This window comes from Anabrus simplex, chromosome 1, assembly GCF_040414725.1.
Source record: "Anabrus simplex isolate iqAnaSimp1 chromosome 1, ASM4041472v1, whole genome shotgun sequence".
Taxonomy (NCBI): Eukaryota; Metazoa; Arthropoda; class Insecta; order Orthoptera; family Tettigoniidae; genus Anabrus; species Anabrus simplex.
Genome location: NC_090265.1, coordinates 18,846,871 through 18,870,342, shown reverse-complemented (window position 1 = coordinate 18,870,342; position 23,472 = coordinate 18,846,871). Strand labels below are relative to the sequence as shown.

Genomic DNA, 23,472 nt, shown 5'->3' with positions numbered 1-23,472 from the left:
AATGCTCAGAATTTTTCAATGTGACAAATGGAGTCAGGCAAGGTTGCATATTGTCACCCCAATTCTACAATATCTACACAGAGTATGTAATGAGAAGAGCACTGGATGGCTAGGATAGTGGAATTTCAATCACTGGTAGGAAAATCAACAATTTACGCTTTGCTGATGATACTACACTCATTGCAGGATGTGGACAAGAACTTGATGAATTGCTCTCTAGAGTGACAATCATTAGTTTGGATTTTGGTCTAGAAATTAACATGAAAAAGACTAAACTAATGGTTATCAAATGACAAAGTCAAATCCCAATCCAAATAACAGGATGCCTGAAAGATCTGGAGTTGGTGAACGATTGTGTATATCTGGGATCCATAATCAGTAACACGGGAAATTATGACAAAGAAATAAAACAACGGATTGTCCTAGGTTGTGCCACAATGGTTAAACTTACAAAGTTCTGGCAGAACCGGGCATTATCCAAAACAGTGAAAATACGACTGGTGGAATAACTGGTATTTTCTGTTTTCCTGTACAGTTGTGAGACCTAGACTGTGAAGGCTAGTGACAAGAACTGAATAGATGCCTTTGAGATGTGGTGTTGGCGGAGAATACTCCGCATACCATGGACAGAAAGAAGAACAAATGCCTCCATTATAGAAGAACTGAGCATCACGAAACGCTTATCTTCCCGTGTTAGTAAAAGTTACCTCCAGTTCCTACGACACATTTTGAGGAGAGAAGGAGACAATTTAGGAAAGACCATTCTGCAAGGCAAAACTGAAGGCACAAGACCAAGAGGCAGGGTTAGACCAAGCAAAGAAGATCACCGGTCTACCTTTTCGCAATAGCTTAAGAAGGGCTGAAGACCGCTCACGATGGAAAAATCTCGTTAAGGATGCAGTTACTAATGAGGTCACAGCGCTCAGCAATGAGATAATGATGACAATCTCATATGAAATCTTACCTTATAAAAGATGCTGGAAGTGTCATCCTCCCATTGTATCTGGTAACCACTTTCTGGCTGATGCAAGCGAGTTCTGCCATCATAAAGTTTCTGATTTCATTCGTAATGTTTTCTTTCAGTTCCTCCAATGTGTGAGGATTTGTTCAATACACTTTATTCTTTCAATTTACCCCACAAGTAAAAATCACACACTGTTAAATCTGGAGAACGAGGGGGGAAACAGACCACCACAGATCGCTCTGTCTGCAAACACTTCCGAGATTGTAAGAAGGGAATCTTCTGCTGTATGAGCAGGGGCTGAATCTTGTTGAAACCACCCATATGGTTTTTCTTCTTCCTTCAAAGTTATGAATTTCATAATTGGTTCCATATTGAATTAAGATTTTCACAATCACAAAGAGTGGGTACCGTCCACCTAATCAATACTTTATTATGTCTTGTTACTATGCAGTACCGATTTTGACCTTCACAGAGGTCATCCTCAGCTGGTCATGAGATCTAAAGCTAACTTAATATATAATGTGCCCTATGTAGCCTAAATAAGATACACTTTTGATTTGCCAAAGTCCTAAGACAAAATTACATTGTGGAATAAAAATTAGACGAGTGAACTGTGTATGTGGTGTGGTAATATACATATAAAATGGTGGAGTGGATGAAATGTTGATAGATAAAATTATGTTGATCATTAAAAAATAATTTTTTTTAGGTTTACACATGTTGCAAATAGACTCTAAGAATAGTATCACAGCGATTTTCTACATTGATGATTAAAGTTGCATGTTAAAAGTACAAAATGCTGGTCTGAATACAAAGTCCAGATGCTTCTATTGAATTCTATATTTCAAGTGCATCTTCAAGTAGAAAATTGAATGTTTGTGCGTTGAACATTGGTGCCGAGGGTGTCTGTCTTGCTTAAGGTCCAATATTTCTGATACAGAAAATAAATGTAGGCAAAATCATGCGACCTCTCATAATATAATGGATTCTTCCTGTGATATGAGGAGAATTCCCAATCAAAGTTGGAACCAATAGAACCTTGCACGCAATTTGAACAACTTGACCGGTAGTGTGCAACTGCCCATTACTTATCTGATGGCCAAGCAGGCATCAATTTGTGGTAATGAGACAAAGTCTCTCATAGTGCATTGGCACTGCCGGTGGCTCCAAGTGGCCTACGCAGTGGCCTCCATGGTATGCAGTAGCCATGCTTCTTGGTGGGTGTGCTAAGTACCAACTGATGAGCCCAACTTAGCACACGGGGGTGAAACGCTGGCAACCAGAAATGACTTAGCTGGAAAATTTATAATGTCCAATAACGGACTATTTATACTGGTATTATAAATTTACTCATTCGGGACAAATATTTCTGGTTCCCTATGGGAATCAACATCTATATCATATAAAACATTATGCAAAATCTCAGACATTCTTTCTGGTGAAAACTACTGCATAGATGGAACTGAACAGCAAACGGACTTTCTCACTTCAAGTACGTTCCGATCACATCAGTTGATGTTGAATGCAGCTTTTTGAGATATAAAAACTTGGCTGATAATCGCAGATCATTTACATTTAACAACATCAGAATGACATTTGCAGTGCAGTGCAACTCAGACTAAAGTGAACATAAACCTGTTGTTAATTGCTAGAAATCTATTTTGATTGACTTTTCAGTTTGAGCTTAAGATGTAATTTTTGAAATATTGGTGAGTTTATTATTATAAGATCATTTTATAGTGCATTTTTCAAATTTTTAGGTAATTTATTAAAGTAATTTTTGAAAATTTTAAGTGCATTTTAAAAACTTTTTTATGGTATCAACGTCCAGGCCCTACTCATCACTCACCTTGAGATCAGTCATGTGCGCTTCCTCTCGCTCCAACTTCTGGAAGTACTGTAACTGCTTATTTATCTGCATAAGTTCGGCCTTAACTTTTTCTTGCTCAGCCAATTTCTTCTGATACGCTTCCATGTCCTCTAGACGAGCCTGCATCGCTGCCTCATTCACGAGTCGGCTCTCCTACAAATTCATAACGAGCTATTATTAGTTAGCATAAACACTCCCATGGATAGAGATGGTAATTCATACATCTACAGGTACAGTAGATGAAGCAGCATTATCTGATCCTGTATTAAGTCAGTATTATTGGACCTGTATATTTCCTTATATACTGTATATTAAATGAGTAAAGAACTGCAATCACAGATATGGCATTCTGCAGATGATGTTATACAGTAATAAATCAAATCTTTACAGGAAATAGCTCAAAATACTGGTTCGAAAATTTCATTTGAAAAAAACAGAAATTATGCTAACTCAACTTCCACTTGCACACAAAATTAAGCTGGGACCAAGAAATAAAAACTGCAGAAAAATGTAAATATTTAGGTGAAATAATCACATATAACTTGAACGAGAAACTAGCATGGTGAAATAGAATAGATAAACTCGTTAAGCACAGCATGTTACCAAGAATACATACAATAAAATGTGTCTCTCAATAGCAATAAAATTGAAACACTACAAAACTGTCACCCAGCAAGCAGCAGCGATTGAGAATGAAAAGTGCGGGGGCAAAGAAAATAGTATACAGATAAGAAACAAAATAGTACCCGGGTTTGTGGAATATAGTGGCCTGGGGAGGGTGGGGAAACTGTACATCAAAACAAAAAAAAGCTACAAAAGTGTAAGGTTTTTTTATGCTCTCTGAGCGAATTTCGACAGAGAGCTGAAAGTTGACAGTTTATCAATTTCAGTGTGGTAATAATAGTTTTTTGAGATTTTGATTCAATACTATAGAAAAAAAACTTTCACCAAAGGAACAATATTACATATTTATTACAATTAAAAAGAAGTCCGGTGTGATTATACAATTAAAATAATTTATTATTTGACTACACGCTAAGAAACTAACAAACACTGAAGTGAATGCCAGACTGATGAATGCGTGCGGCATGCGGGTGAATCATACCTAAGGGTCCATGACCTTGGCAAAGAAAAATAATAAAGTTTTATATACACACACACCTCTGCTACCCTTCCCCACAGCACACGCAAAGTCTCCACCACTTGCTGTGGCTCTATACAGATCGGTTAGCTGGGCCGAAGAAAATAAGGGAAAAAATTAGCTGATAAGACAACAGGGCTTTAAACATTGATATTTTTAAATGTTTCCTGGTTTCAGCAGGCAAAAATGAAATAAAAACGTAATCTTTCCTCCAGAAAGTGGGGGGTGGGGTGGAATAACCCCCCCCCTCGCCACCCCTAATCGCCGCTACTGCAACCGGCCACAAATTACATATGCATGTGAAACATTATTCAGAACAACAAACACAGTTGCAATAGATAGAGCACTAAAGTTAGAAAGGAGAATAGCGAGAACGGCTTCATTCCCGCCATCCTGTATTGCTTTATAGGGTGACTTCTGCATCCTGAATCAGGATCTGATGTTAATTTTTCCCCATCACATCACATTTTCTCAAAAATCCTATATTACGTTTAATTCATCACACGCACTAAAGCACTTCTTATGTTGTTAGGAAGAGTGTTGCTTTAATTTTGATTTCCATATTCTTTTATTAATTTATTTTATTATTTTATTATTTCAACATCCTCCAGCCACCTTGTAGTCATGTATTATCACCCTTAGAGTGTAGAGCCATCAACTATGTACAACATAGCCAGCAACGCGCGATTTTGGCTGAGTGGCGTCATTCTCTCATTGTACTTTGTCCACGACAGTCTGAGTTGTGTTTCGCTTGCTAGTGAAAACAGATTTTTGTCTTCATGAGCGTTCTATATATGAGCATTGCACTGTGTTAATATTTTTATTGAACTTACATCTATCAACATGCCATGACGTGGCTGCAAGAACAATGTATGTGGAAGTTTCGTGCCGATGAGACAGCGGCGCAATATGACCGAGTTCGTGAGGGGCACCACATAAGGCTTGTAGAACCTAGAAGCAGTTACGGCAATGGGTGAATGGTAAGCGAACTGCGTTGCCATTCGGTATTCCAATGGTGTGGCGAGAACCCCCAGACCACAGTACTCACTGCTACTTTTGTTCTGTGAATGTGAAGGGATTTAACAGCAGCAACAAAGGTAACATTGTGTATCCAAGCAATATTCTATCTGCAATTTTACCCATTCCTCATGGCCCTGATACACCAGTACCACAGCGTCCAGAACATTTACAGGATTGTCCCTCTTCGGAATCTGACGCACAAATGGCAGACGCTAACTCTGACTGTGATTTCTCCCCTGAATGTGTTGAAAAAGAACCGAGACTGTTCGAGCAAAGTGCATTAAATGACTTCCTTCGAGATCTTGGCCTTACAAAGGAATCTGCCAAGTTACTCGGGTCTAGACTTCGTGAAAGGAACATGTTGGCACCAGGGACAATGTACTATTGGTACAGAGAGCCTTCGTTTACTGCAACAACATTCCGGAAGTTATCTTAAAACTAAAAGCACCACAGTATGACCCCATTGACTGGAGACTTTTCATCGACGCCTCCAAGCATAGTTTGAAGTGCATCCTTCTTCGCAATGAAAACAAACTTGCATCCATTCCCGTTGCTCATTCAGTTATTATGCAAGAAGCATATGGAAATCTTGAAATGCTGTTATGTAAAATGAAGTACCAGGAACACAAGTGGCAAGTGTGTGGTGATTTCAAAGTGATAGATATTCTGTTAGATTTACAAGGAGGTTTCTGTGTGAGTGGGACAGTCGAGCAAGGTTGCATCACTGGACTCATAAAGAATGGCCACGTAGACAATGGATTGTAGGGTGGAAAAACATAAAACAAGAAACTCTTGTTCACAAGAGCAAAATATTGTTACCTCCGCTTCATGTCAAACTAGGGCTTATGAAGCAATTCGTTAAGGCCCTAAACAATGAAGGTGAATGCTTTCAGTACCTGTGTCACGGATTCCCAGGCATCAGTAACTCCAAAATCAAGGCAGGTATTTTCACAGGTCCAGATATTAGAAAATTTCTTTCTGATGCTAATTTTGAAGATGTTATGTGCGCTGCAGAGTGATCGGCATGGACAGCATTCCGGAATGTGGTCAAAAACTTTCTTGGAAACACAAAGGATTCAGACTACAAACAAATGGTGGATAGATTGCTTGTTTCTTTCCAAGATTCAGGCTGCAAAATGAGCTTGAAAGTGCACATGTTACATTCACATCTGGACTATTTCCCTGAGAACCTAGGAATGCTGAGCAAAGAGCAAGGAGAAAGATTCCATCAGGATCTACAGGAAATGGAACACAGATATCAAGGGAAATGGAACAAAATCATGCTGGCAGATTACTGCTAGTTACTAAAGAGAGAAGGTCCTACTACTCCTCACACACGAAAAGCAAGGCGAAGATGTTTCTTATCCTAAGGTAGGACATTATAAAATTGAAACCGTAGACTTACCATTCTCAGTACGTTATGAGGCTTCATGTGTGGTCAATTTTGGTCCATTTGGCTGTGTTTTTCTAAAGATCTGTTAACACAATACACTACATATGTTTATATTATGTTCTCTCTTTTTTTTTTTTTTTTTGCTAGTTGCTTTACGTCGCACCGACACAGATAGGTCTTATGGCGACGATGGGACAGGGAAGGGCTAGGAGTGGGAAGGAAGCGGCTGTGGCCTTAATTAAGGTACAGCCCCAGCATTTGCCTGGTGTGAAAATGGGAAACCACGGAAAACCATTTTCAGGGCTGCCGACAGTGGGGTTCGAACCTACTATCTCCCGAATACTGGATACTGGCCGCACTTAAGCGACTGCAGCTATCGAGCTCGGTATATATATTATGTTCATAAGTATACCAGTGTAAGATAGGAGTGTTCGGATGGGTGAAAATAATAAGAAAGAAGCGTTCTTTACATGTGATAATAGTAATCTTGCATGTGTATGTGGTGCATTTTTTATCAAATTTTCATTGTGAATTTGCACAAAAACCTGATGTGATAGGGGAAAGCTGACATCATTTCCAGAATCAGCATCCCCGAAATATAGAAGATCACGCAATGATCGCAAAGTTTGAATTCAAAGGTCAGCGTTATCAAGTAAATGGAGTCTGGAGACTAGTTTTCAATGAAACAGTTTATAAAGAAATTGAACCTGTGACTAGCACAATGAAAAAGAAACTAATATCATTCTTAGGGAATCTGATACGGTCACCAGAAAATAGAATCAGCAGAAAAATTATGGAAGAGTAAGAATAATATTAGATGGATCACAGAACACATGAGAGAGTTACATATTACACTAGAAGATTTAAAATACAAAACAAATACACTTAACATATTGAAAGATAAACACACTAGACTACAGATGAAAATCAACAAGCAGAGAATAGGAAGAGTGATTCCAGGAGCAGAAAGAAAATTATGTTCAGAAAGGATGAAACAGTATTGGGCTGACAAAAAGAAGAAAACCTCCATAAACTTGACTAAAGTAGCCCTATGTTGGCTAAAAAATCAAAATAAACACATTACCGGACTGTGAGTGACTGCAAAAAACTTCAAAAATTTTGTGAGATGGACAGCAGACAATAGTATGATGGTAAACTAAGAGGAAAAGTCCTTTCAGGTTTAATTGCAGTGTTGATGAGATGAAAATACTTCATGAGTATCACTGTAAGTACCCAAGTATTAATTTAAGGAACAATCTTCATTGGACTAATCACAATGATGGAATTGCAAATATAGGTTACAGATCTCTTCAGATAGTTATGAGGGTGCTTAGGGGTTATCGTCGTCATCGGCTGCAACTCGTATCCGAGTAAACATATTCTTCAGCAGTTTACATTTTCACACTCACAAAGCTTTGTGAATATGTGTCATAGGACTTAGTAGCCCAATCTTGGCATGAAACATATGTCCACACAGATCACATGGAATGATTGGGGGAGGGCGGAACTGAGCTTGACGGAGCTCCCGTGCTCGTCGTTTATCCTCTTCACGTCACCGTCGTTCCTCTTCAAACACTGAAACCGATGTAGAAACAGTGTGGTTCCAAAATGTACGATTCTCAGCAAGCGTATCCCAGGGTTTAGTATTAATTCCAGCTCTTTTCATAGTATGCTTTAGCTGATCCTCAAACGCCTCAAAGAGGCTCCATGAGGTCTAGTGCCAGAACAGAGTTCACCATACAGAAGTTGATGAGGAAGCCTGGTTTCGCTCATGTAATGGTCATGCGATATCTGTCTGAGACGATGCCCAATGATGGTAGCCTCAGCTTCTTCAGCTTAGGGATCATAGTAAGGCCTGGTTTCACAGTATACGCTTAAGCCTTGGATCGGGCTGGCTTAAGCTGTATGAAACTAAGGTTTAAGCTAAGGATTCAGTTCAGATGGTAGAGCGCTGGCCTTCTCATAGCCCAACTTGGCAGGTTCGATCCTGTCTCAGTCCTGTGGTGAAGGTGCTCAAATTCATAGTTAGTGGGATATAAAAACCAATAACATTAACATTAAATAACTTATATTTCTGAATATTTCCGATATACAGTAAAAGAGACAAAAATGTTGGTCGGTCGCTTGCTTTCTTGGCTTACGCTGCGTGAACCATCAACGATAGACCCCAAGTGTAAGTGTACGAATTGTAGAGCATAGAAACCTCTACAAAACCGTCCATGATGGTATATACGTATTTCCAACCGTTTGCCCTCTAGAAGTGATTTTATGCTATACTCAGCGGTATAAAAATATAACTCCGTAATATTAAATAAATATTTTGATATTATCCTCGAATTCCTCATCGAAATAAATTGTTTGACCTCCTCCAGTATTTTATAAGGATTACAATAACCTTATCAGGACATTATTTGCATGAATGGTTCAGAAGTTATGGCCATTTTAGACTGTAGTGGTAATACGTGTCAGCAGGACGGGCGAGTGACCTTTTTTAAACTTTATTTTTGTTACTATTATTGGAATCACATTTTACGTTCATTTTTCTAAATTATCTTGGCTGATAAACGATGTATAACCTACAAGTCAATCAATCATAGGCTACGGATGTAAACAAAGATGAGAATTGAATCATTGCGCATGCGCAAGCATTACCAACTTCGGAGATGTTCAGCTTAGTAAAGCTGCACACGGTCCCCCTACTGTGAAACTCGTAGTGTTTAAGCCAAAGAGTAAGCCTTGCTTAAGCGGCGTGCATGGCTTACTAAAGCTTCGGCGTAAACTCAAACTGTGAAACCGGGCCTAAGGATGTAAAGTCACTGGTAAGACCCCAATTAGTGTATTGGAACACTGCCAGGATTACTTGATTTGAGAATCACAAAAGATCCAAAGGAAAGTAGCACAATATGTTCTGGATGATTTTTGACAAAAGACTAGTGTTTATTCAGTAATTAACAGCAGTTTTTATCCTGTTAGGGTGTTGTAGGATAAAAATAGAGTACAACTAAGTAGTATTGTAGTGTAGTAGTATATTAATTACCTTGTTGTCGTGTGATCTTTGAGTACTACGCTAGATATATTTCTTTCCATTCAATTTTTTTTTTTTGCACATAACAAGTTATTTTCTTTTTAATTTTTTAATTTTTTCCGTAAAGAATGGCTAAGGAGTGCAAGTGTAGGAACTGTGGGTGTGGCGAGGCATTGAGGGGTATGACAGTGGAGTTAGCGAGTTTGAGGAAGAAAATTAGGATTCGCACAGAAGACAGGAAGGAAGGTAGGCCTCCCTCAAACAATGTACCAGTTACAGTAGGTATAAAAGAGGGATGGGAAGGAAAGGGGGGAATTGTAGAAGACAGGTGGTCTAATGTTGTAAGGGGAAGGAGATTGCAGGCTAAGGGCTCTATTCAGGATCAAAATTCAGGACAAGATGTCTGTGAGAAAACGGTACTAGTCACTCCAGGTAGAACAACAGAGGGAAGATGAGGAACATGGAACTGCTGCTGAGATGTGTGGAAGTAGGAGGAAGGGAAAAGGTAGGAAAGGAAAATGTAGAGAAGAGGATAGGAAAAGACAGGTGGAAAAGGATCAGGGAAGGGAGGAAAGGGAGGAGGAAGTAGCTTCTGCTGTTATCAGGAAAGATAGGGCTGACAAATCAAATGACATGGGTAGGGTTGATGCTCTGGTCAAGGGGGATTCAATCGTTAGACATGTGGGGAAAGTGTAGGGAGGAAAGGGAACCAGTGTTATCCAGTAATTAGGTTGAGGCAGATGTTGAAGAAAGTAGAAGAGAAAGAGGAGGGGAAGGAGAAGGCAGTAGTGCTTCACGTTGGTACCAACAACGTAAGGCAAGCTGGTATAAATTCCAATATAGTTGGGGATGCGTGGGATCTGGTAAATGCAGCACGGGTGAAGTATAAGGAAGTGGAGATCGTTATCAGTGGAATTCTGTGTAGGAAGGATACTGACTGGAGGGTGATCGGGTATTTAAATGAGACTATGCAGTGGGTATATGGGAAACTGGGAGTGAAATTTCTAGATCCTAATGGGTGGGTAGGAGATAAGGATCTGCACTCAGATGGCCTTCACTTAAACTGCAGTGGTACGTATAAGTTATGAAATTTGTTTGGAAGGGTAATAGGGAGGTACATTCAGGGAAACGGGGTGGTCTAGGGAGTGGTGACAAGGGTACAGAGATTTGGAAGTCAATTAGGAATGACATAAAAATGTTTGTGTTGAACTGTAGAAGTACTGTAAAGAAAGGAAGAGAATTAAGTAATTTAATAGGTATATACTCAACCATACATTGTAATAGGAATTGAATCATGGCTGAGAAATGATATAACAGATGCAGAAATTTTCTCATGAAACAGCAGTATGTATCGTAGAGATTGAATAGGAATTGTGGGAGGGAGAGTATTCATTCTGGTGAAAGAAGAATTTGTAAGCTACAAAAAAGTTAAAGATGAGAAACATGAAATTCTAGGTGTAAGGCTCATTTCTAAAGATAATAGGTACTTCATGTCTTTGTAGTGTACAGGCCGGGAAAGGGTAGTGCTGACACAGATTCAGAATTATTTGATAAGATAATCAGCTATCTCAAGATAAGCAAAATCTTTTTTTCTTTGCTATTTGCTTCACGTCGCACCGACACAGATATGTCTTATGGTGACGATAAGCAAAATCAAAACAGTAGTGATAGCAATAAACAGAGAGGGATGACCAGCAAACATCATGCTAGGAAACCATCCAATAGAAAGTGTGGAAAGCTTTACACATCTCGGCAGTGTAATATCTCGATATACACTAGCCACAAAGAAGGTGGCAAATAGAGTGCAGAAGAGCTCTCGCTTTTACCAGCAAGTACAAACACTCCTCTGGGATCCCAAAGTACCAACAAAATCAAAGTTGGTGATGTTCAATCAGTACTTATACCAATCTTAACCTATGGTATTGAAACCTGCACGCTTACTAAGAAAGACTCATCAAAGTTGCAGGCATCTCAGATGAAGTTCCTTAGGTCCACAATTCAAACAACAAAACTGGTCAAGTTGAGGAATTATGTGGTTATGAAAGAAGCTGGGATTCTTACATCACTGTTACATCAGATCAGCATGTCCAGACTGAGGTGGTTTGGGCATGTAATGAGAATGGAGCCAACAACGACAGCATATGTTAACTTGGAGTGACATGCAGCAGGGAAACGGATGATGAGAAGACCAATAATCCACTGCAAGGACATCGTAAAGATGGACATTGCAGATCGGGGAAAGACACTGGAGGACGTCATTAACAAGAGAACGTATCCCAATAAGACAGAATGGAGGAGGCTCACCAACAGTACTTGGGAAACTGGAACTGTAAAATGATGACAATGATGAATCAGCTATGTGGGAAACAACATGGAACGGAATGTGATTGTAACAGGAGATCTGAATTTACCAAATATCAATTGGGAAAGAAATGCAAATGACAGCAAGCATGACCAACAAATGGCAAATAATTTAATATGGGAAGAACAGCTGATTCAGAAAGTGATGGAACCAATTAGAGGGGAAAACATCCTGGACGTGGTGCTGGTAAAACCAGATGAGCTCTATAGAGAAACCGAAGTAATAGATGGTATTAGTGATCATGAAGATGTTTTTGTCTTAGTTAAAAATAAATGGGATAGAAAGGAAGGTCTTAAAAGTAGGATTATTAGGCAGTACCATATGGCTGATAAAGCAGGCATGAGGCAGTTTTTAAAAACTAAGTATGACCGGTGGAAAACGGTAAATAAAAATGTAAACAGACTCTGGGATGGGATTAAAGCAATTGTTGAGTAATGTGAAAACAGGTTTGTACCTTTAAAGGTGGTAAAGAATGGTAAAGACCCACCTTATTATAATAGAGAAATAAAGAGACTAAGAAGGAGGTGCAAATTTGAAAGAAGTTAGAAATGGCTGTGGAAGTAAGGAGAAATTGAAGGAACTTACTAGCAAAATTTAGCAAAAAAGGCAGCTAAGGATAACATGATGGCAAGCATAATTGGCAGTCATACAAATTTTAGTGAAAAATGGAAGGGTATGTATAGGTACTTTAAGACAGAAACAGGTTCCAAGAAAGACATTCAGGCATAATTAATGAACAAGAGGAGCGTGTATGTGAGGATGTTCAAAGGGTAGAAGTATTCAGTGAGTAGTATGTAAAGATTGTTGGTTATACAAATAATGTCCGGATAGAAGAGGTATCTAATACTAAAGAAGTATTAAAATTTACATATGATAACAATGACATTTACAATAAGATACAATAGTTGAAAACTAGAAAAGTGGCTGGAATTGATCAGATTTCTGGGGATATACTAAAGACAATGGATTGGGGTATAGTACCATATCTGAAATACTTATTTGATTATTGTTTGGTTGAAGGAGCTATACCAAATGAATGGAGAGTTGCTATAGTAGCCCCAGTGTATGAAGGAAAGGGTGATAGACATAAAGCTGAAAATTACAGGTCATTAAGTCTGGCATGTGTTGCATGAAAGCTTTGGGAAGGCATTCTATCTGATTATATCAGACTTGTTCGCAAAATTAATAACTGATTCGACAGAAGGCAGTTTGGTTTTAGGAAAGGTTATTCAACTGAAGCTCAACCCTTTAGGATTTCAGCAAGATATAGCAGATATCTTAGATTCAGGAGGTCAAATAGACTGCATCGCGATTGACCTGTCTAAAGCATTTGATAGGGTGGATCATGGGAGACTACTGGCAGAAATGAGTGCAATTTGACTAGACAAAAGAGTGACTGAATGGGTGCTATATTTCTAGAAAATAGATCTCAGAGAATTAGAGTAGGTGAAGCTTTATCTGACCCTGTAAGAATTAAGAGGGGAATTCCTTAAGGCAGTATTATTGGACCTTTATGATTTCGTATATATATAAATGATATGAGTAAAATAGTGGAATACAAGATAAGGCTTTTTGCAGAGGATGTTATTCTGTATAGAGTAATAAATAAGTTACAAGATTGTGAGCAACTGCAACGTGACCTTGGTAATCTTGTGAGATGGACAGCAGGCAATGGTATGTTGATAAAGGGGTATAAAGTCAGGTTGTGAGTTTCACAAATAGGAAAAGTCCTCTCAAGTTTTAATTACTGCGTTGATGGGGTGAAAGTTCATTTTGGGGATCACTGTAAGTAACTAGGTGTTAATATAAGGAAACATCATTGGGGTAATCACATAAAGGGTACAGATCTCTACATATGGTTATGAGGGTGTTTAGGGGTTGTAGTAAGGATGTAAAAGAGAGGGCATATAAGTCTCTGGTAAGATCCCAACTAGAATATGGTTCCACATGGGACCCTCACCAGGATTACTGGATTCAAGAACTGGAAAAAATCCACAGAAAAACAGCTCAATTTTTTGGGGGGTAATTTCCAACCAAAGAGTAGCGTTACAAAAATGTTGCAAAGTTTGGGCTGGGAGAAAGAAGACGTGCTGCTCGACTAAGTGGTATGTACAATGAATCAATAACAGGAAATTTCCACCTTTTTGATACTTATATTTGCATTAACCAAATGAACTCGGATGACGAGGCACGCCCGCTTACACACACATGGCCTTCAACTCGGATGACGAGTTGGGTCCGTGCATTGCCAATGCTCAGATATCTTTCTATAGCCCACTCAGTTTGTAAGAGATGGCTCTTTTTGTATACTAGAAGGTTGTCACGAGGGTATGTCGAAGTTTCCCCTTGTTTGACCTTCACACCACATGTATAGGGTGACTCAAAAATATTGCAAATTCCTTTCAAGCCAGTAGTCAATATGGCAACTAGCAGGGCATGTGCGTTTCTGAACATGAAGAATTAGTGAAGTTAATTAACAGTGTTTTAGATAGTGATTCCAATGACAGTGTAAGTGAAGATCTTCAGGAGTTAGAAGACAATAATTTGTGTGAGGAATTGTTGAGTGCAAATAGTGTTAATGAGTCAAGAAATGTATATATTACTAGTGACTCAGAGAGAGATGATGAGCAAATTCTTCACGCCAGGCCTCCACAAGTAGTCTGTCACACAAGAACATCATTTTAGGTGAATACAAGTAGTCGTTCACCTTATGACAAAATTTCACGTTAATATCTTGTATAGTTTTCTTTTAACAATATATTTTCCACTGTGCTGCACAAACAGCTTCTCCACTGGGATTTAAATCTGAGTCAGTGTGACACGCAGGAGTATTTAAATGAGAGTCCATTGGGTTAAGCAAATCAATCGGATTGATTTGCTTAATAAGTAAGATTCTATTAGAATAAAATTTATTGTAGCCACATATTCAATCCAATTCAAATTTAAGTATCATATATAAGTATCAAAAAGTTGGAAATTTACTGTTATTGATTCATTATAAATAGGATTGATATGGGAAATGAAGCTGATTTCTTGCAATAACTGGTGTGTTCTGAGCTGTCAGAGGAAAGATGGCTTGGAATGATATTAGTAGACGAATAACTTTGAGTGGTGTCTTTAAAAGTAGGAAAAATAACGTACCGGGAGGTACAACTCAACGCCGCGCATTCAAATTCAGCACCTAAAGAACTCTTCTATTGGTAAAACAGTGAAACTGAAACTACTTAGAAATTTAATCAGAAGATGTCACCACTAAAATATCGAGTAATTTTGTTATTATGCAGTTGGCTACACTGACTGAATTTATCAGTGTTTTGGTTGCCATTCATCAAGAAGTTTGGACATTTTCCCACAGATGACGCTACAAAAACTATGATCATGCACCCTGGTGCGAAGTGAAGGAACTTTTGATTGAAAGAAATTTTGTATTCATAAGTTGTTTTTTTTTACTGACTGATGTTCATTTATTTTTGGGTTGGCAATATTTACCTTTTCTTTCCACCAGTTTTGAGTCCAACCAATCACTAATTTCTGTAATTAATTTTCCACCTATCATAGGCTTCTTCTCCGATTCTGAGTGTTACTTTTGAAATCTACCAATAAAATCCTGTGGGTGTGTCTTAATTATTCATGAATGATCTCAAATCTTCCCTGAGGGTTTATAAACTGCGGCTTTTCACATCTCTTGGCCAATTGATCGTCATCTTACTAAGTATGTGTGTCAAAGCAGGAGGCAGGCGGCCTCTTTCATCAGGCAGCAGTACATCTACTAAGTAATGGCCACATAACATCTTTCTTTCTTGCTAGCTCCACAGTTTAACCCGAGGGAAAGGTCCGAATCGTTAACCATGTAACCTTCTTTTCTAAAATGTAACTTCCGCCGGCTAATGTAAAAAGGTTCATAAAATCTTCGACTGTAAATCGGGGACAGAGAGTGATGTACCCTATCGAGCTCCCTTTCATCTTGGTTTGAGGTGACTATGTTTTGTAACTGTGTTTCTTCCTTTCCATAATGCATTAATTTATCCTTATAAGAGTCACCTCAGTAGTTTGGGATTAGCCCCTGTTTCATCGGCCTAGTGCCCTTTAGATTTTAAGAGTTCATATCTAGGAGCGCAAGCATATGCCTCCATTCATTTTGTATTCAGGCCATTTATTTAACCGGTATTCCTTTTACTTGAAGGCCCAGTAGGTTGGGTATTAAATACCCCTGTATAATCATTTTCCAATTGCAAGTTGTGCCTTGAGAGGCCAGGAATTGTAAGTTGATGTTGCCTTGAGTAGGTTTGGAAAACTGAGTGCCTGTTAGCTCTTTTTCAAAGTAAGATTACTGAATGCCTCGTGAAGTCTAGATGTTGTAATTTTGGGAGCCAGTGCTCTTTGAATTAGGGGATTTCTGCCCTTGTATAAATTTGTGTTCTTTTTGTAAATTTGAGCTAGGATTTCAGGAAAAGTAAAGTGAGGGCTTGAAGCCCATGATCTGTTAAAACCGCTAATTTTATCTTTCCTAGACTTGTTTTATGATTACGACTTGTACCTGTAACATTGTCATGAAAAAATTGTTAAGTTTGAAGTTCTAAAAGAAATATAACCTTTGTTAAAGTTTTAAATCTACTCTTGACATTGTAGTTAGACCCATTCATCCCAGCGCCTTCTTTAACCTCTTTCTGCTCCACAGGTAACTCCGTAACAATCATAATATGATGATAAAGTTTGAATTCAAGAGGATAAATTGGAGCAAGTATTCATTTATAGGAAGGGGAGTTAGGGGTTGGAATAACTCACCAAGGGATATGTTCAATAAATTTCCAATTTCTTTGAAATAATTTAAGAAAAGGCTAAGAAAAAAACAGATAAGGAATCTGCCACCTGGGTGACTGGCCTAAATGCAGATCAGTGGAGGTTGATTGAAATGATGATTCAGATGATGTGTTCTTTGATCTTTATTATGGTTTATATTATCTACAAAAAAAAGGGGGGGGGAGGCAATAACTACAGAAGGATCACTCTTATTACCCATGTAGCTAAGATCTTTGAGAGAGTAATGGAAAGAAGACTGAGGAGGAAGCTAGAAGGAGAAGTGGAAGAAGGAAAGTATGGTTTTATGAAAGACAGATCTATGTTTGACCTGATCTTTACATTAGGACATATGATGGAGGAAAGATGGGAAGTTGGAAAAGCCATAGTGATGACATTTAACTGACACTGAGAAAGCTTATGACAGTGTGCCCAGACAGTTGGTATGGGAGACAATAAGAAAAGAAAAAAAAAGTTAACAGAGTGGAAGTGCAAATGATAAATGCTATGTACAACTATTGTGTTAGTAGTGTGAAGACTAGTATAGGAAAAACAAAATGGTTTAAAGGTGAAACTGGTCTCTGACAGGGAAGTGTACTATCTCCCATACTATTCATCTTAGTTTCATAAGAACATTAAACAGAGATTGGGAAGACAGGCAACAAAAGCCATGTTGTTTTCAGATGATATAGTGATACGAAGTGAGGATGAAACGGCAGTGCAAAAACAAGTAGATGTATGGAATCAAGAGGTAGAAAAATTTGGGATGAAAATAAGCACAGAGAAAAGTAACAATAGTGATGATAAGGCGAAGGAAGAAAGGAAGGAAGGAAGAGGAAAGATAAAACTTAATGGTAAAATTCTGGAAGTGGTTAAAAGTTTCAAGTACTAGGGAAGTGTGATCACAGAAGATGGAAAGATAACCGAGAAAATAGGCAAAAGAATACAACAAGCAAACAGCTTCTACTAGAGTGTAAGGGGTATTTTGTGGAACGAAGACGTCCTGAAGAAATGTAAGAAAGTATTATATTCAAGCTATTATGAACCCATACTAACTTATGCAGCTGGATCGTGGACCACAACAAAATGAGAGGAGAGTAGAATACAGGCAGCGGAGATGAAATTCCTAAGAGGTATCGAGGGCAAGACCAGAAAGGATAGAATTAGAAATGAAGAGATAAAGAAAAGGACAGGAATCTTGAAACTTGACAGGATGGAAAAAGCAAAGCTAAAGTGGTATGGGCATATGATGAGAATGGGAGAAGAGAGAGTGAAAAAAAAAAGGTTTTTCAGAGAAGTTAACAGGAAAGACCATGAGAAAGACCCCAAAAGTGATGGACAGATTCAGTGTGGGAGTGCATAGAGAAGAGGGGAGGAAAACCAGAAGGTGTACTTAAAAAAAGGAGAAGAGTGGTGGAGAGACAGGCAGCGATGGAGGCCCTTGATTCACAACCCGACCCGGGAAGCTGGGAGTGGGAAATGAAGATGATGATGAATATCTAAAAAAAAACCAAACCTCATGGCATAACAGCCCCATAGGGCCATGGCCTACCAAGCAACTGCTGCTCAGCCGGAAGGCCTGCAGATTACGAGGTGTTATGTGGTCAGCACGATGAATCCTCTCGGCCATTATTCTTGGCTTTCTAGACTGGGACCGCTATCTCACTATCAGACAGCTCTTCAATTCCAATTGCGTAGGCTGAGTGGACCTCGAACCAGCTCTTACATCCACATAAAAATCCCAGACCTGGCCAGGAATCAAACCCGGGGCCTCCGAGTAAGAGGCAGGCACTCTACCCTACACCACAGGGCTGGCATTATATTATCTAAACCAGGTTATTATCAGTGGAGCAGTTATGTGATGATGAGGATAGACGAGAACATCATTTGATGTCTAACTTCAGAGTCATTGATGCTGAGGAGAAAGGAGAATGGAACAAATGTTGAATGACCTAAGCAATGAAACAATCACCAAATATGGCGATCGGAAGGTAGGTGTTATGATGGTTCAATTAGGTGAGCCAATGTAGAAGAAAGAAACAGAAGAGAGCAAAACAAGTCATACGTACGCTGATGAGCAATTGGCTAGTAGCGAGTCCAGATGACGGCAGCGATGCTCCCCATAACGAAAGCAGATTGGACAGTGCAACCTGGACTTCACACTGTTGACAAGAGGGATCCACTGGCTCATGTGCTACCAACGGCGTGTACCAGCTGGTACCTCAGCTCATCTCTTCAGGCAAACTTTTCCTCATGCTTTGAAAGTCCAATGGCAGTGTTCTTTTGCCCATGACAGTCTTTGGGCCTTATTACATGCAAAAGGCAGAGTTACCCTAGTAGGACCCCACTGCAAGGAGATGGATCCGGATGGTAGGGCAGCTTACACTACATTGTTGTGCAGGTGATCTGCTACGCTGTGGCCTATCTATCTATTTCAGCTAGCCAATGGAAAGTTCTGTCATCAACATTATGTACACCATGGCAGTCGACCCATGCAGGGGTAGTTTTACCCGAATCCATGTAGTCATGGGTCACTCTTGAAATGGTGGCTTGTGCAAAGCCCAGTGCCTGTAAGATTTACAAGATGGATTGACCCATATGTCTGTCTGTCACCGACAATCTGGCCACGATCAATGCAATGAGATCTCGTGTCTTGTCCATCTTCTGCTCAACTGTTGTTCACACGGTCAGTACAAGGTTTAACGACATCATAGTCATGCGCCGTCCGGCTCCATGGCTAAATGGTTAGCGTGCTGGCCTTTGGTCACAGGGGTCCTGGGTATGATTCCTGGCAGGGTCAGGAATTTTAACCATAATTGGTTAATGTTGCTGGCACGGGGGGTGAGTGTATGTTTCGTCTTCATCATCATTTCATCCTCATCATGACGCACAGGTCGCCTATGGGAATCACATCAAAAAGACCTGCAACTGGTAAGCCAAACTTGTCCTCGGACACTCCCGGCACTAAAATACATATGCCATTTCTTTCTTTCTTTCTTTTCTTTCTTTTTTTTTTTCATTCAAGCACCATGCCATACTATTACACTCTCAGGGCCGGCCACACCACCACAGTTTGTTACTGTCTATAAAATGTTCACAAGGCTGGTAAAACAGAACTTAATCTTGCAATGCACCAGAAAATTATAAAATGTCCTTCACAACTACATAAGCATGTGTGCAAAAAATGTAATGGTTATGCAGTATGGGGAGCTTAGATTTAGCAGATATAGTTCATTACATTACTGTATGGTAGTTGATCTAAGGGAACATCTTTTAGCTGAATGAAGACTGATGGTGAAAAATTCTCAAGATTACATGAAAAGTCACTGTGCTTAATATTGTTGAGGAATGCTTCTGAACAAGATAACAGAAAGAAAAAAGAAAAAGCAAAAGGAGTATTTTATTTAATACATCTGTCCCATGAATTGCTAAATATAATTCCAAAAAGTTTATTAATCAGTGCAATACACGCTCTCACCAGCTTCCCCTCTTCCTCTCCCTCCCTCTCACAAATCAGCTCACCTCAAGCAGTAGGGTATCCCAGACACAGCCGCTGAGAGCAAGGCTACAGAAAACCGATGGAGTAAGTTTAAAAGTTGATCCTTTTTAATCAGATTTCTATTTGATATAGTATATTCTTTAATTTTTTTTTTTCAGGCATCCTTCCACTTTTATCAATCCAAATATGAAACAGCTACAACAGATACACGACTATTCCTTAATCAACAGCAATCACTCATTTTCACCATTAGTTTTCATTCAGCCAAAGGACGTTCACTCAGATCAACTCATAAACTACGAGGGTCGAGTCATAAGTCATGGCAACTATTTTTTTTCTCGCAAACAGGAGACAACACAGAAAATCTAAGATATGCATTTGGAAATATAGGGCATGTACTTATGCCTAGAGCTTGAAGATAAATTCTGACTTCAGGATCTCCCTGTGGGTGGGGCCGGCAGAATAACACCCACGGTATCACCCGCCTGTCATAAGAGGTGACTAAAAGGGGCTCTGAACATTAGAGCGTGGGTTGGCGACCACAGGGCCCTTAGCTGAGTCCTGACATTGCTTCCACTTACTTGTGCCTCGCTCCTCACTTTCATCTTTCCTATCCGACCTCCCTTGGTCAACTCTTGTTCTTTCCTGACCCCAACGGTATTACGTATGGAGGCCTAGGGAGTCTTTTATTTTCACGCCATTCGTGGCCCTTGTCTTCCTTTTGGCCGATTCCTTCATTTTTTGAAGATTCGGGTCCCTTCCATTTTTCCTCTCTGATTAGTGTTATATAGAGGATGGTTGCCAGTTGTACTTGCTCTTAAAACAATAATCACCACCACCACCTGACTTCAGAAGATTCTCGTAGGAAAGTAACAAACACAGGCCATTGGTGCACATTGTTTTATTGTGGCATAGACAGCAAACACACAAGACTACGTACACTGGTTACAGACCTTCGAAATAATCACCCAAGGTTTCCACTGCGCATTACCAGCGGTGGGGTAGACGCTGAATACCATTTGCTGCATGTGTATCGCTAATGTGTGACATCTCTCTCCGAAATGCTGTTAGGATGTCCTCTTTGTTAGCAAAGCATTGTCCACATAATGGCTTCTTGATTTTGGGGATTAGACCATAATCACATGGGCTCAAATCAGGCGAATAAGGCGGATATGGAAGATCCTCCCATCCCCACCGCTGTAAGCGACGCTGAACGATGGCTGCTGTGTGAGCTGTCGTGTTATCGTGTAGGATTGTGGCGTTGTCCGAAAGATCTGGACGTTTGGTTCACACTGCACAGTGCAATTGGTTAAACAGAAAGGAAATGTAATAAACATCTTTGGCCATGGACACTGGATGGCCTGGGCGAGGCAAATCGGCAGTTGATACTCTATCCCGTTTGAACATCTCCACCCACCTCACCACTGTTCTACAGGGCATGGCATGCACACCTAATGCTTTCCGCAGCTCTGCATGGCATTGGTGTGCATTTCTGCCATGGAGAACTGCTATTTTAATATATGATCGTTGCTTCTGCTTGCTGACTTCCATTTTGTGATGCTCCCACTCACACACTGAACTTGGGGGCATGCTTAGACCCACACTGTTGTTTACATACACCATCTAGTGGCATCATACGCAAGTAGTCCGACTCGTTGGCTGAATGGTCAGTGTACTGGCCTTCGGTTCAGAGGGTCCCGGGTTCGATTCCCGGCCAGGTCGGGAATTTTAAACCCCATTGGTTAATTCCTGTCACTTGGGGACTGGGTGTTTGTGCTGTCCGTAACATCCCTGCAACTCACACACCACATGTAACACTATCCTCCACCACAATAACACGCAGTTACCTACATATGGCAGATGCCGCCCACCCTCATCGGAGGGTCTGCCATACAAGAGCTGCACTCCGCTAGAAATAGCCACACGAAATTATTATTATTATACGCAAGTACATACCATACGTTTCCAAGTGTATAGCTTAGATTTTTCATGTTGTTTCCTGTTTGGGAGAAAAAAAAATAGTTGCCATGACTTATGACTCGACCTATGTATATCATATCCATATCACATACTCTATAGGCTATTATTACGGTGGCGTTCGTCCGTCCACCAATCAATCAATCAATCAATCAATCAATCAATCAATCAATCAATCAATCAATCAATCAATCAATCAATCAATCAATCAATCAATCAATCAATCAATCAATCAATCAATCAATCAATCAATCAATCAATCAATCAATCAATCAATCAATCAATCAATCAATCAATCAATCAATCAATCAATCAATCAATCAATCAATCAATCAATCAATCAATCAATCAATCAATCAATCAATCAATCAATCAATCAATCAATCAATCAATCAATCAATCAATCAATCAATCAATCAATCAATCAATCAATCAATCAATCAATCAATCAATCAATCAATCAATCAATCAATCAATCAATCAATCAATCAATCAATCAATCAATCAATCAATCAATCAATCAATCAATCAATCAATCAATCAATCAATCAATCAATCAATCAATCAATCAATCAATCAATCAATCAATCAATCAATCAATCAATCAATCAATCAATCAATCAATCAATCAATCAATCAATCAATCAATCAATCAATCAATCAATCAATCAATCAATCAATCAATCAATCAATCAATCAATCAATCAATCAATCAATCAATCAATCAATCAATCAATCAATCAATCAATCAATCAATCAATCAATCAATCAATCAATCAATCAATCAATCAATCAATCAATCAATCAATCAATCAATCAATCAATCAATCAATCAATCAATCAATCAATCAATCAATCAATCAATCAATCAATCAATCAATCAATCAATCAATCAATCAATCAATCAATCAATCAATCAATCAATCAATCAATCAATCAATCAATCCTGATCTGCATTTAGGGCAGACACCCAGGTGGCAGATTCCATATCTGTTGTTTTCCTAGCCTTTACTTAACACGTTGAGTGCCAGACCGATTTTCATAGGATTGCCTTCTAGTGCTGTGAGCTAATAACATTTACTCCCTAGTGCCAAAACGTTCACAGGCTTAACCAAGCAAATGATCGCTGAAATGCTGATGTAATTATGATATATTAGGTTAACTTATTATGTATATTAGGTAAAATATTGCAACCCCATATGGGGTCGTATTGGTCATTACGAACTGTACACGTACACGCCCATATGGGGTCATACTTATACAGTAGTTACCGTCCCGACGCTCGATCATATTTACCTTTTCTTTTGCAGGGACAAGTTTTATGCTGTTGATTATGAGAGATGTGTTAGCTTGTTCAAACTGGAGCCGTAAAAACGTTGGATCCCCGATTTTAGGTCAGGAAATGTTTGTAAATGAGGATCTTC

At 39.2% G+C, this 23,472-nt stretch overlaps 1 protein-coding gene across 1 annotated transcript in view; it reads right to left on the bottom strand.

Annotated features, from left to right (window-relative positions):
* The window catches only part of LOC136859701 (cilia- and flagella-associated protein 45), a 219,737-nt gene that overhangs the window by 56,256 nt on the left and 140,009 nt on the right, over positions 1–23,472 (bottom strand). The window contains exon 6 of the mRNA XM_067138711.2: positions 2,814–2,987. Coding sequence (XP_066994812.1) covers positions 2,814–2,987 — 174 coding nt within the window. The remainder of the gene's footprint in view (positions 1–2,813; positions 2,988–23,472) is intronic.